At 44.6% G+C, this 15,056-nt stretch overlaps 1 protein-coding gene across 3 annotated transcripts in view; it reads right to left on the bottom strand.

Moving 5' to 3' along the window:
* The window catches only part of Fam13c (family with sequence similarity 13 member C), a 111,348-nt gene that overhangs the window by 42,865 nt on the left and 53,427 nt on the right, over window positions 1-15,056 (bottom strand). For all 3 annotated transcript variants that reach the window (XM_051153200.1, XM_051153201.1, XM_051153202.1), the window contains exon 5: window positions 10,612-10,675. In XM_051153200.1, the coding sequence (XP_051009157.1) occupies window positions 10,612-10,675 (64 nt within the window). The remainder of the gene's footprint in view (window positions 1-10,611; window positions 10,676-15,056) is intronic.

The raw sequence follows: 15,056 nt of genomic DNA, 5'->3' as shown, positions 1-15,056 counted from the left end.
GGTGGGTCTGAATGGAATACATTGCCCATTGATCTAGGACCCCAGGATAACAGTGCAGGGATTTAACTGTGAAAAGCCGATGCCACCGTCACACACATATCTGCCCAGGCAATGATGGGAGATATCTAGCCTACTCAATCAGGATGAAGCACTGAAGAGCTATCCAAAGAAGGCCTAGGAATGCTTCACTGCCCTGGGATGGTCTGTGCAGGTGCTCAGACAAGAGTTAGGCCTGCATGGTGGCTAAAAGGCTGACGTCATCTCCTTCCTCTTGGAGCTTCCAGCCCATCGAGGCAACAGTTAACAAGCCAACACATCACAACAGACATAATTTCCCTAAAGCCATGCTAGAAGGCAGTGGCAAGCCCGAGGAGAGAGTGACAACCGTACCATGTCATCAGTCCTTCACACCGGACTTAATGACCTTTCTCACAAAGGCATGCCTTCCCTTCTGCAGGAAAACAACGGAGCAGTCTACAGGCTACCTCTATGCAGCCCTTCTTAAACATGACTTTGACATCCGGCAAGACCATGGTGCCTCTGGGCAATGGCTCTGGTCAGCCTGCTGCTGCTTTCCCAGGTTTACTTCCAAAGTCACCATAGTAGGGCATCTAGATAGTAGAGCATTTACATAGTAGGGCATCTACTGAGCTGCAAATGACAAACCCTCTTAGGAATGACAATGACCCCTGCCTCTCCACAGCGCCATGTGGGAAGCAAGCTAGAGAGAAGTCTGCACAACCTAGGTGCGGTTTTTCTAAAGTTAACTCTTCTCTAGATTTTCACACACAATAGAGGACATGCATCTCATTTTAGAAGACATTCATTTTCCCCTCTCTGCAATTACTCAGGTCCCACTTTAGTTGGGCTGAGAGGGAGAACACCCACATGGGTGGGATGGAGAAGAACTATTTTAAGGTGCCTTCATCTGTGAGTGTGCAATTACAGAGCAGGAACCATTCACACTTGGTTTCTAGGTAGGGGTTTTATGGCACCCTCCCGTCCCTTTATGTCCCAGAGACGTGTGCGTAGATTCTCACGCTGATGCGAGACACGTTGAGCAGGAACCTTGCTGGAAACCTGGGATATGGGTTCGTTCCCAGGCACCTACTTACTGCACTTATTCCCTCAGTTTACATGATCCTGGAAAGAAGCTCCCAGCCCCGCATACACACTTAATAAGCACAGAAGACCCCGCCCCCCCCCACCGCCGCCTTTGCATCTGTTCCTTCATCTGCTCCCTGCTCTGACATTCCCAGGCCCCGGGATCCTATCTGGCATCCTTCCATGAGAGCACATGAAAAGCGGCAGGGGGAGAAGCAAGTCATATGAACAGGAACGTTCCGTTCCATCTTCTTCCTGCCTGCCATGACTTGAGTAGAGCATCCTCACCATGAAGAGCGGAACCTTCTGGAACCGTGAGCCAAAAAGCACCTTTCCTCTTTCAAGTTGTCTGTGTCTGGCAACCTGGCCATCACTATAGCGATCTACTTTCCACCTCCCTGAAGGCAGAAACCATGTCTTCCATTTATTGTCCTATGAACACACATCACATGGTAGGGTCAGTCAGTAAAAAGAATCTCTCACTACTGTCAGCTTTATTTTTCACCCTTAGAGGGATGGGACTCTGAGGATCTAATTTGAAGACCCTCTGAGTCTCTGGTTAATGAACTCAAACCCACAGGGAGTTGACAAAATACATACATTCCCAATATCACATCATCTTTATTCTGATTTAGGGGGTCTGGAGCAAGATCACCTTAATACAAATGTCCAAGGTCTATGCCTTGAGAAATAAAACCCTATTTCTGGGACCATGACCCATCTTAAATGGATCTCGGTTGCCTGTTTAATACCACTGAGCCCAGGGCCAAATACATCTCCCTGAGTCCCAGCACTCAGCCACTCCCACTGTCTTGTAGCCTTGGCTTTCCCTTGGGACCTGGGCCCCTACACGTTAGGAAGTGTGAACTACAAGATACACAGAATCAAGAGGTCACCTCCAAATGGGCTATTGATAGACTCTCAATCTTCTCACCAAACAAAATGGGTTTTCTTCCAATGTTGATGGCTCTAAAGCAATGGTTTTCAACCTTCCTAATGTTGTGACCCTTTAATATAGTTCCTCATGTTGTGGTCAGTTCCTCATGTTATGGTGCCCACCAACCACAAAATTATTTTTGTTGCTACTTCATAAGCGTAACTTTGCTGCTATAATGAATCATAGTGTAAATATCTGTGTTTTCCAAGGGTCCTGCACACCCCTGTGAAAGGGAACTGCTGTTCTGAAGAGAAGCCCAAATTCTCTCTCCCCATAGAGTCATTGGGCTGTAGCTAGTCTTCTTGGGGGCTGCATGCTTATAACCCAGAATGCTTTGCATCAGGCCACACTTCAGCTCACACACAGTCTGGTTTCCCTGTGTGCAGGAGGCTCAGCCCTTGCTTTCTTGCTAATAGAACGTCAGTGTCTAAGCATCAGCTGCTTACACGGAGGCACCAGAGTGCAGACCAAAGGATCCAAGTCTTGACTGCATCCTGTTAGCGCTTTTTGAAAAATAGCAACAACAGGGCCGCAGAGAGCACACATAACGCATAGCACTTCCTCAGCCTGGGTGATTACCCTTACCTTACTAACAAACAGGCAAACTATATGAAAGAAAATAATAGTGTTTCATAATCTCATACTCTGAGTCAGAGGTTTGCAAGGCAAGGCTTTTTCTTCCCTAGACAGAACATACTACATGTGTAACCTACCGAGTGCAGTTTCCTGGGGACTTGGTGAGAAGGGATGCTATGATAAACCCACCCTTTTTTGCCCACAGAATTAGTTGTCTCTCATGAGATGAGGTGCACAGTTCTCTGACTTTGTGTTGTTGCTCATATGGCTACATTTTGTGGTCATTTCTGTAACATTTTATAGAAGTTTGAAAACACAGACACATCACAGATCATTTGCATATTTAAAAATAAACTATATAATTACAAATAACTAAACTCAGTAGGAAGTGGACACCACAGAAGCCCACTGATCACTTACTTACTTGGTTCATTGTGTGTCACCGGGCAAGCCATCTATCTATGGCAGTCCCCAGCCCTTTTTTTCCCCCCTGAAGACACCACCTTAACCCACTTTCTAGATATTGCTGAACACTGGAAAGCAGCAACTCTCCCACTGGAAGTCATATGAAAACCGTGAGCTCTTGTGTCACTAAGGATGACAGGTCACATTGGAAAGCACTAGCTATTCCCCACCCCCAATACTAATATTTTGTTAGAAAATGAATTGTATCATCTTCCCGCCCTGAAGCTTGAGCTTTATGGCCCTAAGAAGGGCAGTCATCTCCTCACACTCAAAGAGTGCTGATGCAAGGACAGCCAAGCTCTAGGTCACTGAGGCATGTCCCTGTGAACTTCTTGGATGTTGGAGTGACAGTGCTCACTTGTCCATTCAGCACCCCACCCCACCCCTGCTCCACTCTCTCTAACAGTCCTGGGGCTGAGTATACATTTGCTTCTCAACAAATATTGCTGAGAAAATTACTCATCAGGGAAAAAGAAAATCCCTATAGCCAAAGCTCCCAGACAAAATTTGGCCTTGAGACCCATAGGTATATATGCATATTTATGTTAATTAAAAGAGCTATTCAGAGACTTTACCTTTGTGGAAAGCCCCTGACGCACATTGTTTCCACATTTATCCTCTTGATACTAAGCAGCAAAAAACAACAGCACAGGGCGACCCCTAACAGTTATGGAACTGAACACCCCCTTCTGGTCTCTCAATTTAAAAAAAAAAAAAAAAAAAGGAAAGAAATTAGTAGTGCAAAGAGGAATATAACAAGGAAAAAGGATGGAGGAAAGAACAGAAGTGGAGGAGGCCACACCACAGCTTAGTGAGAGACAAATAAGCAGAAAGAAGCAAACACAAGCAAGCCTGCTGCTTTTCCAATCTAATAGTAAACAAAAATGAAAGTGTGTAGCAGCTGGCATGGCTTCTTCCTTTACTTACAGTGGTATTTGGGACCCCCTTGAAGGTGAGGACTCCAGACCTGGTTCCCCTAGAACTGAGCAGCCAGGGTGGAGGTGCCCTTGGAAGGAAAGGGTGGAATCTACCGGACCTCCAAATAGCCCTGGCTCTTTGCTGCTTGCCTCCTGCCTTCACCTGGGATTGAGAACTAGTGCTCACACCATGACAGCACCGGCCACAAGAGGTCCCTGCTGACACTGACAACAAAAGGTGCCTAAAATTAAATGAATCACAGGACACTGCTCCAGCTGAGGAAGAGCCCTTGGTAGGAGAGCAAGGTCAATTTACTTCAACTCAAAGCCAAACCAGAAAAATGTCCGGTGGCAACCTGCAGTGGGCCAGCCAAGAGGAAAATTACCTTGGAGCTCCTGCTTCCAGAGACAAATATCCAGTTAGCTACCATCTACAAGCAGCATTCTCAGTGTCAGAGCAGGGGAGTTTGGGCCTCATCTAGCCAACCAACTCCTTTCAAGCTCCAAGGTCATAGCGAATAGTTCAGGGAAGGACAAATGCCCCAGTTATGGATTCAGACTCGAGAATAAAGCTTTGTAGAACTTTCTGGATTTCGAGGACTGTAATTCCACTATGTGGCAGGCAGGACCCTAAGGATAGTACCTTGGTTATTCAAATACTAATCTATGCACTGCTATGAAGGGATGCCCACCCTTGGGGTAATTGAGCTCTAACTCAGCTGGCGAAAGATATAGCCATTATTTAGTGTGTGCTAGCCAAATCCAAGTAAAATCTTTAAAAGCAGAGTCTCTTCCAGCTGGTGGCAGAAAGCATCATCAGAGAAATTAGAAGCATAGGCAGATTTCAAATGCTATAGCTGGCTAGAGGATGAAGGCAGTCACATGAGCAGAGCATGGCAGACTTTGGAAGCTGAACGCTGTGCTCAGCTGCCAACCAGTAACAGGGACAGATGTGATGGTCTTGTGATCAGAAACCGAGTTAAAGCAGCAACCTGAAGGAGGAGGAGAACTCAGGCGGGCTGATGCCTTAATTTCTTTCGCGAGACCCTGTGCAGAGAGACTTCAACTATTTTATACAACCATGGGCTAATCAATGGGTGTTTGAAGCCAGTAAGCTCTTGGTAATGCATTACATTAAAATAGTAATAAAAAACGCAGCCGGGGATAGTGACTGGAGGGTGGCGCATCCCTTTAATCCTAGCACTCAGGAGGCAGAGGCAAGCAGATCTCTAAGTTCAAGGCCAGGCTGGTCTACAGAGTGAGTGAATTCCAGAACAGCCAGAGCTACACAAGGAAACCCTATCTCAAAACACACACACACACGCACACGCACACACACACGCACACACACACAAGTAATGCAGAACTCATATGTACTAAGATTACTGGACAAAAGAATAATACATTACTAGGGAGGGGCTGGACAAAATAAATAAATAAATAAAAATAAAGCCATACTAGGAAAAGGAGCCCAAAGATGGATCCCTACAATGAGGTTCTAATCCCAGGATCTAGCCAAGCGTGGAGCCTGTCACAGTCCCCAGTGCTCAGATGGGTTATCAGTAAAACATTGTTGCTACTAAAGCCTGAAATAATTGACCTTTTATCACATGAAAAGAATCTCAGACACTTCAAAATAGGCTTCCATAGAAGCTGAACTAAGTCCTGACTTGATAGCCTGGGTTTTCACCTAAATGGAAAATGTGGCTGTCCTTTCCAACAGAAGGGACTACTTCTCAGCCAGCACGGGAGTGTCAAAGAATGCGTTTATAGGCTATTGTCTCAGTAGTAAAGCCGTCTTGAAGAAGAGAGACATCTCAATCAAACAGTAAAGGCAGCTCTCCAAATCTGTGAGTTTCTGCATCCATGAATTCAACCCACCACAGGCCAACAATTATGTGTAAATTGTCGGTATTTGATACACACAGTATTTGTGTTCTTTAGTGATGCAGTAAGATAGTTACTTAGAATATGTTTTTTATCAGGTAATAAACAATCTAGAGATGATATAAAGTGCACAGGAAGATGTGTGCAGGTTGCTTATGAATAACACACCATTTTACATAAGGGGTTGGGAATCCATTGGTTTTATAACTGTGGGTAGGGGAGGTGAGGGGTGGGTCCTGGAGCCAATCCCCAAAGGATATGAAGAAGTAACTCTATCTTCTTGAGGTCTTTATGGCCTGATGCCAAGCTATCTCTATCATACATCCTAGATGCAAATAAGGGCACATGTCCTCCTCACAGCGACACACACATAGACACATGCAGAGACCAAGGACAGCACTGTTTTGCTTATAACAAAATGCAAGTATTAGGTAACTTTACACTGGAGAAACAAGGTATATAACGCTGAGGGTGACACTGAATTGCTAGGACAAAAATAACTCAACAGGTTCTCTGCAACAACTCTGTGGAAAAGGGAGGAGTAACATTTCGTGTTGTTGGTTTGTGAATACATAAGAACATATTACCTTTGTACGATAATTACCAAGACTCAACATTAAACTTTTATTGATATCAGGAGATCATTAAATATTTATTTCATGCTGATAATTTGTTACCTGTATCTTATCTCTACCCCCACCCATGGGCTCAGGTATTTACACATTTGATTGCCGGGTGCTGGCACTGTTGGAGCAAGTTGTAGAATCTTGAGGACGTGGGTCACTACTTATGAGTCTTGAACCTTTACAGCCTGGCTTCACTTCCTGTTGGTTCTCTCCTTTGTGGTGTGCCATGTGACCAGTTGGCTTCTGCTCCTGCTATGAAGCCTTCCCCTCTGTGGACTGGTACACTTCTGGTACAGTGGTCCAAAGTAGGCCCTTTCTCCCTTAAGTTGCTTTTGTCAGAGTGTCATTAATAGCAATAGAAAAGTAATGAAGAGAATGTTCCTGACAGTTGTATTCTCTTGTGGTAGAACCACAGTCAATGTACCACACACAACACGGACTAAACCCAGCACTACTTCAAGCATCTTCTCTATGGTACTCTATGGAATGTGGAAGTGACAACGTGACCCACAAATGTGGACATCTCCTGGGCACTTCTATGAAGTCAAAACCAACTTCAAAGCAGCTATAGAAGCATAATACATCTCTAGGGTGCCAGGTGAAGTCAAGTAAGACCCAAACTGTGTAGATTCGTGGCTATACACTTAAAGAGGATCTAAAATGGAGTTCTCTTTAAGAGCTGTTCATCTTGTGGCTGACCTCCTTCCTGGTATCTTGACATACTAGATAAAGGTAGACTCAGAAGCAAGCCTTCCCGACACCTCACTGTTAAACACAGATCATCCTCATGGCATCTATGAGCGAGAAAATGAGCAGAGAGGTGTGAGAACAGATGTCATGAACAATTTTTAGGTGACCGTTTTCATCTAGGGCAGCGGTTCACAACCTTCCTAAAGCTGCTGATCCTTTAATACTGTTCCTCACGTTGCGGTGATGCCACAACCATAAAATCATTTTCATTGCTACTTCATAACCGTAATTTTGCTACTGTTATGTAAATATCTGTGTTTTCTGATGATCTTAGGTGACCCCTGGGAAAAAGGTCATCTGGCCTCCAAAGGAGTCTTGACTCATAGGTTGAGAACCATTGCTATAGAAGATGATTACATAAATGGCCATAGAGTTAACAAATAAAATAGAGATTTCAGCAAAAGGACATTTCAGAACTTCAATTGCTATTACTCACAACCCTTCTTGTATAACTTGGTGCCCACCCATGCGATCAATTAGTAAAAGTGATAAGCATCTATGTCATTTGTTCATCATGGCTTCCTTTCCCTATGTAGGCATAGAGGGTTGGTCACGAGGAAGTCTCAGCCCTGCATAACTCTGGGACAGCTCACTTCACCATCTTCCTGACAGGACCCTTCACTAAATTCTGTGTGCATTGAGAGAATCAAACAGTGTAGAATCACTCTGTTAAGACTGAAAAGCCTTTTATAGCTAACTTAATTCAAATCCCTCTCTCCAGCTGACAGGTTCAAAACTGAGATTGCTTGGTAGTCTGTGATACTGTAGCCTAGGGTTTGGATAAGAGCTGTGACATCTGCCACCCGATTGATCGATCAGCAGGGTGGATGATCTGGGTAGCTAGCTAGTTGCTCCCTTCTCTTCCTCACCACTGTGTGTACCTCTCCTGGAACTATATGCTCAGTCAAGGAAGATAACCTCCTCCTATGGCGAACGGCCATTCTTCTGGCAATGGTAGTTGAGTATGTGTGAGAACCACCTAACAGTCTCTCAAGGCCCAACATGGTGTGATTGCTTGGTGGAGAGGGGATCCATCAGAAATAAACTTAATGAGGTTCAGAGGGTGAATACCACTGTTTTTCCTCATTCTATCTTAAAGGTGCTTTTTGGACCTAGACATCTATCTATTAATAATATGGATGTGGTGCAATAGCCCAGACCAAAGATAAAAATGTACGTGAAACACATTGATTTGTACTCTGGGTGGTCTTACGGGGATGGCGCCAGATGGCTCAGGTGAACGGAAGTCACACAGTCAGGTGGTTGATGGCTGATTCACAGCCCCACAGGCACCTGTCAAGAGGACAGAATGAAGACCAGAATCTTCTCCAGAGACCTGAAGTCAAAAGCTAGACACTCCGGACTGATGGAGAAAGGTAATCTTGGTCACACACTTACTTCCTAGGAAAACGTTTCTGTCTGTGCATTCCACATTCATTAAGACAGTATTTCATATATGCGTCACACAGGACCATCACTTAGAGGAATATTAGAGGGCTCTTTCATAAACGAATGCAGTGTTGCTATGTGTGATGCACATTTTAGATTTGCATTCTCTGGGGGTGTTTCCAGCGGTGAGTGTGACCACGCCACGTCTGTCACCCCTGTCTTGCTTTCTGTGTTCTCCTTCCATGTCCTGAATTTTCATCCCAGCTGAGCTTTCCTGGAAGAATGTGAGGCTGAACATGCAGCCTGCCCCATGGCCTAGAACAAAACCACTCTGAGCACGTGTTTTCTGTGTTCCCACACCCGGTCCAATGGAGCCACCTTAGCCTGGAGGTGGCCCACCATCCATTCAGAAGTGCAAGGCTCAGGCACACACAGTTCATGCCCTCTGCCGGCACGATGCAGCACAGTGAAGGAGAGCAGAAAGGCGGGTTTTCAAAGAGAGGTTGTTTTTGTTTTTGTTTTGTTTTTTTTTTTTTAAACAACTGCTCAAGCCATCTCAGTATTCTCATCATTTCCAATCTCAAAAACCAGAGCTTCTCCCAAAGCTTAGGAAGCTACAGAGTGACTTTTCTCTCCACATGGCCTGCCCAGACATGAGCATCCACACAACGCACTGCAGCTCCCCACATAGCGCTTGGCTGCCTCACAGAAGGGAAGAGAGACATGGGTGCTACTCAGGCTCGCACTGCTTTCCTCAAAACTCTCAACTCTTTCTTCTGGGAGACATATGCAATTTGAAGGCTGTGTCTGAACACACACAGATTTAGCAGCCTTCTGCATTTTTGTTTGTGTTGTATGTACATTTCCCATAAATTTAGCCATTTAACTTGGCTTAACCAGACACCTGGTTTACCTTTAGCTGTTAACTTTGACCAAATTCTACCACCACCAGCAGCAGCAGCAGCAGCAGCAGCAGCAGCAGCATTATTGTCATCATCATCATCACAAATGAGAAGAAGAAAAATGAAGGAAGGAAAGGAAGGAAGGAAGGAAGGAAGGAAGGAAGAAAGGAAGGAAAGAAGGCTAAATCACCTAAATATTTAAATGTCTTTTATAGGAACTGAGCGGCAGAAGAGAAACATCATCAAAATGCTGAATTAATAAACTGCCTGAAGCTATTCCTTTCTCTCATGGGCATCTGAGTATCAAGTCTATTTATTTTCTTTGCCATGATCCTAATCAGAGACACCACATACCACCTACTGCTCCAACTTAATGAGGGCAAAAGAAACCAGATGAGTATTCCAAGCCAGTGTCTGAAGCCAAGGCATTCATAACAGCAGGTGATCGAATTACATTATACTGATTTCCGACATTACAATCCAATTACATGTTTCGCAGAAAGTCTAGAACAAGCTAACTAATGTGCTGTCCAGTGTAATGGATGCTATTTGGATTGGAAACTATGGCTCCTGTCTCCCAAAGCACATGAGGAAAACTAGGGTGTGGGCATCAAGTTGTGTTATGCTCAGTGAATAAAGACTAAGCCCAGTTTACATTTGAGGCTGCAAACACCAGTCAGTGAGAAACAGGAAAGGGAAAATTGTAGATAAAATTCAATTTAAAAAACATTCTACAAATGTTAATTATCACAGCCCTGGTTATATAATCCCAAAGCAAAGTTGGAAAGGGTACAAAGAAATGACAGCTGGACTTGGGTAAGGTCCAAGGTGTGGCAAGCATTCTTGAAAATTCTATTTTAAGCTTTTTGCCCCTACACAAGGAAGAACATTAGAGAAATAACATTTTATTGCCAGATTTTTTTTTTTTTGAGTTCATTTAAGAGTGAACAGATTTAAAGTTTTAATTGGAAAAAATTTTTTTTCGGTGCTGTGAAAAGAATAGGCAATTCTGAGACTGGCTAGCTCATGTTTGCATAACCCGTGGTGATTCCACCTACCTCATTTAAGTCCTGCTGAGTTCCAAAGGCATCCTTTGGCCAAATGGCAGCCCTCTGGTCTATTCTACAAAATATAAAGGAAAATTATGTCTATTTGAAAGAACCATTCCAACAACACACATTAGAAAGCTGGTGGCTACAGATCTAGCCGTGTTCCTGTTGGAAATCCCAAGTGGTACCCTGCCCATTAAAGGGTACCATTCAGCCTCCTTCAGTGGTCTGGGATACAGACTATGTGAGCCCTGTTATTTGTCCTGGCCCTAGTACTCCCTGCTGTGTCTCTGGTCCTGCTCCCCAGTCACCCTGGCCACCCCCATTTCCTGAGGACACAGTTTCTATTCTATTTCAACCCTGCTGCTCCAGCCATCCTGGATCTGCAATGCATTGCCTAGACCTACACACAGCTCGCCCTTGTCATACAATCATCAGCTTGGCTCACATAACCCTCCCTTTCCTGGTATATGCAGTGGCTAACAATAGAGAAAACACAGAGACCACTTTAACAAGTGGAAGGAATGGACCCACACCCATGGTTGACCTGTGACCTCCACATGTGCACCCTGGTGCCTGTATACACACACACACACACACACACACACACACACACACACACACACACACCCCTCACAAAAGTTTTGTCCTATCACTTAATTTACACAACAAATGCTACAGTCATTGCTGGGTTCGATAGGGAAGATGGGTTTTGCCACTAAATACATTTCTCAATAGAAGAAAAATGGCCTGAATACAGTGTAAAATGTTTAGTCCATAAGTTACTTAAAAAAAAAAAAAAAAAGACTTATTTGTGGATATGGTCATTTATAGCTAGTACCCTGAGTCAACTTGAATATTGAAGACAAAACATTCTCTGAACGGCTGCCAAGGTTAATGAGTTTGGCATGTTATAACCCACTCAGAGGGGTACAATGAGCAACAGTGTAGGCCTAATTTCTTCAAAACAATAAGTGACATTTTCTTTCTAGCCACAAGTTGGGCTAACCATGCCAAACAGTTGGCTTCTGATGCCATATAAAGCAGAACACAACGACGGTGGAAGGCACGTTGAGGATGCCTGCCACGCGTGCACAGGGATCAGCATCATCCTGTTGTAGTCATTAGGAAAAGACTCAGAGTCCCAGCCACCAGGTCAAGCATGGGTGGCCACGGTGAACAGAGTGAGGAAGACTTTCAGGTCCATCTGTGCCACATCCCTCAGTCCCCTGAGCCACCAACATGGCAAGGTAGCAAAAAGACTCGACAGGGTAGGGACCAAGCCATCCCATCTTTTCCAGTCTTTGAAAGGGTCCTAAGTTCTCTGTCATCTAGGATGGTCCTCAAACTACACTTCCATTGTTGTTGCCAACCAAGGAAAGCAGGGGTGCGGTGTTTTAAGATGTATTTTAAATCATGGATACATGTGTCTGCACGTGGGGCTGTGCATGTGAGTAGAGGGTGCACAGAGGCCAGAAGACAATGTTGCAATCTCTGGAGCTGGAGCTATAGGCAGCTGTGAGCCATCTGACAGGGGTGTTGGCTTATCTTTCAGCCTAACAAAACTTCGATTATTATAAAAATATGCTATTAGTCATCATAATTACGTAACGATTCCAGTGTGGTATTTCATGTGATTCTACACTCCCTGTGTTGTTTTTATACAGCTGTCAGTAACAGTAAGTGTCATTTATGAACAGCCCTTCATATCCAATGAGGTAGCTATTACTATCTTCTTTAGAACTAGCCAAATAGGAGACAAAAGACAGACAAGCCAAAGCCATAGGGGTTGGGCTTTAGGTCATTCATGGCAAGTGAAAGGCCCTGGGTTTGGGTCCTGGACTTGATGAGAGAGAGAGAGAGAGAGAGAGAGAGAGAGAGAGAGAGAGAGAGAGAGAGAGAGAGAGAATATCATGGAGAGAACTAGAAAAACAGTGTAAGGGAGAAGAGGCTAACTAGAACTTGTTCCCTAGCTACCAGAGACACAGCGGTGTTAAGAAAGAAACATGATGAGAGAAATCCCAGCCTTCGCCAGCCCTCATGTGTCCGGCTGGACATACCAGGTGGTTAATCAAATTACTTCATTTAATCCTCAAGGGCACCACATGACATTAGCATTATTACGCCCAGTGACCCAATAGGAAGAAGGGCAGTTAAATAAATAATTTCATTATTCATTCAACAAGTATTTATTACACATCGATTATGTGCCATTATCTAGATCAGGGGCCTGCATAAGGCAGTACGTAAAAGGTCCACTTTCATAGAATCTGTATTTCTTTTTCTTTTAATTTATTCCTATTTTTATGCATATGGATGTTTTACTGGCATGTGTATCTGTATACCACATGTGTGCCTGGTGCCCACAGACATCAGAAGAGGACACCAGATCCTCTGGGATTGGAGTTTACAGAGGGTCGTTAGCAAGCATGTGGGTACTAGGAATCAAAGCGGGTCCTCTGGAAAAGCAGCCAGTGCTGTCAACTGCCAAGCCATCACTCCAGTCCTAGGATCTGTATTTTCATGAAAGGAGAGAAGACATAACAAACAAATAAACAAGTCAACAATGGCACATACATACATACATACATACATACATACATACATACATACATACACACACACACACACACACACACACACACACACACACACCAACAATGACCTATGACTCACCAGATCCCAGGATCAAGGCGAAAAGAAAAACAAGACACCGAGACCAGGACCTTGCAGCAGAACTGGTCAAGCCCTCACAGCTAGAAAGTGTCGATCACCCAGAGACAAAGAGAATGAGAGCTTGACTTAAGAGCATTAAAGGTCATAGTAAGGAGGAAAAGAGAAGCAGGAATTTTTTTTTTCCTGGAAATGCTCAGTAGTGACTAAGGAAGCAAGGATGCAGCTGAGTCCAACTCCTTCTCCCCTGTACCCTTAAGACACAGCTCCAAGAAGGCTCAATCCTGACAAGAGGTTCCCTTATAGATGACATCTGCACCACACTGACACTCCCTCTCAGTTCTGCCTCTAGCCACCCACGACAGGCAAATGGCCGCATGTCTCCATCAAACCCATATTTCTGGAATGCAAAAATGAGCTATTCAGAGCACTCTAATATCTATCCCAATGTTGCTTCCTAGCCAAGGCCTACAAAGGCGATGGGGCGCGCAGTGTGTACTCGTCAGAGCAGCACAGTGGGCCTCAATACTGATTCTTCATTTACATCACTCTGGTTGCAACAATGGTTGCCACAATCACCACTGTAACTGCCAACATCACTACCACCATTGACACCTTCACCCCCATCAGCAGCATTACCATTATCACTAAGAGCATCAGAAGAATACATCCTCCACCACCACCAGCAGCAGCAGCAGCAGCAGCAGCACCGTTACCACGAGCACACCTCCAAACATCACTGCAAGCAATGCCTGCAACATCGCTGTGAGCAATGCCTCTAATAGCACAAAAAAGCATCCACCATCACCATGAGCAACACCACCACTGTTACACCAGTAAAGTATCACTAATTGCCCTGTCTCCACCATCAGAGCCAAAAATACCTCTATGACCACAATATAGTAAATAAAAAATACTAATACTCAAAATAAACACTCTCCAATAGAGAAATACAAGAGGCAGTTGTACACTAATATTAAAACGGCTTCTCCCCCATAATCTATGCTTGTGAGCTTGTGGACAGCCCGCTGAAGAGTAGCCACTTTGCTGGCGCCCTGAGGTATGTGCAGAGCCAGGTGCAGGGCCATTCCTGCGGGGAGCCTCTCTGGGGAGGTGTACAGGAATTCAAAACAGCCAAAACAGCTAAGCATTGAAATATTTTTCTTGGCGCTGGGAAAATTTCAAACCACAGGATGTGATAATTTGTGAAAGAAACACCACTGTATTTTCACTCAGGGTTTTATTTTTTATACCAACATTTTTAACTCTAATGAAATTAGTTAATGGAATAGTCCTGCTTCGGTGAAAAACTTCCATCTAGCCAGCAGCTGGTAGAAGCTATCCCAGGGTCCCCTAAACTGTCTATCTCTCTCTAGCCCATCAGCCAGTATGGTACCAAGTATTTCAGTTTCCTACCCTAAAAAAACTTGTTTATCTGTGCCCTCCTCTCCACACCACTCACCACCACTACTATCTTAAGCAAAACTGGTATCAATCTCTCGGCCAGAATAACAAAGGTTCCTTCTGGCCTCCCTCCTCCCTCCTCCCCAGACGGATATGTGGCCACTCGCTATGCTCTGCCCACTGCCCTCAAACAATACAATTCCGTACAATTCGAGAGTCTACCAGGGATTCGCCAGTGGCTCTCGAATAAGTTAAATGACCTGGGCAGGAGGAATGAAGGATGAACATGTGACAGTGTTGAGAGGGCTTCCCAGGGAAGCGCTCCGCTCCTTGACGCGATGGTGAAGGGATCCTATGATGGCAGAAGGATTTAGCCC

Source organism: Acomys russatus, chromosome 11 (genome assembly GCF_903995435.1).
Source record: "Acomys russatus chromosome 11, mAcoRus1.1, whole genome shotgun sequence".
NCBI classification, from domain to species: Eukaryota; Metazoa; Chordata; class Mammalia; order Rodentia; family Muridae; genus Acomys; species Acomys russatus.
Note: the sequence above shows the minus strand (reverse complement) of the source record. Positions and strands in the feature narration are given on the sequence as shown.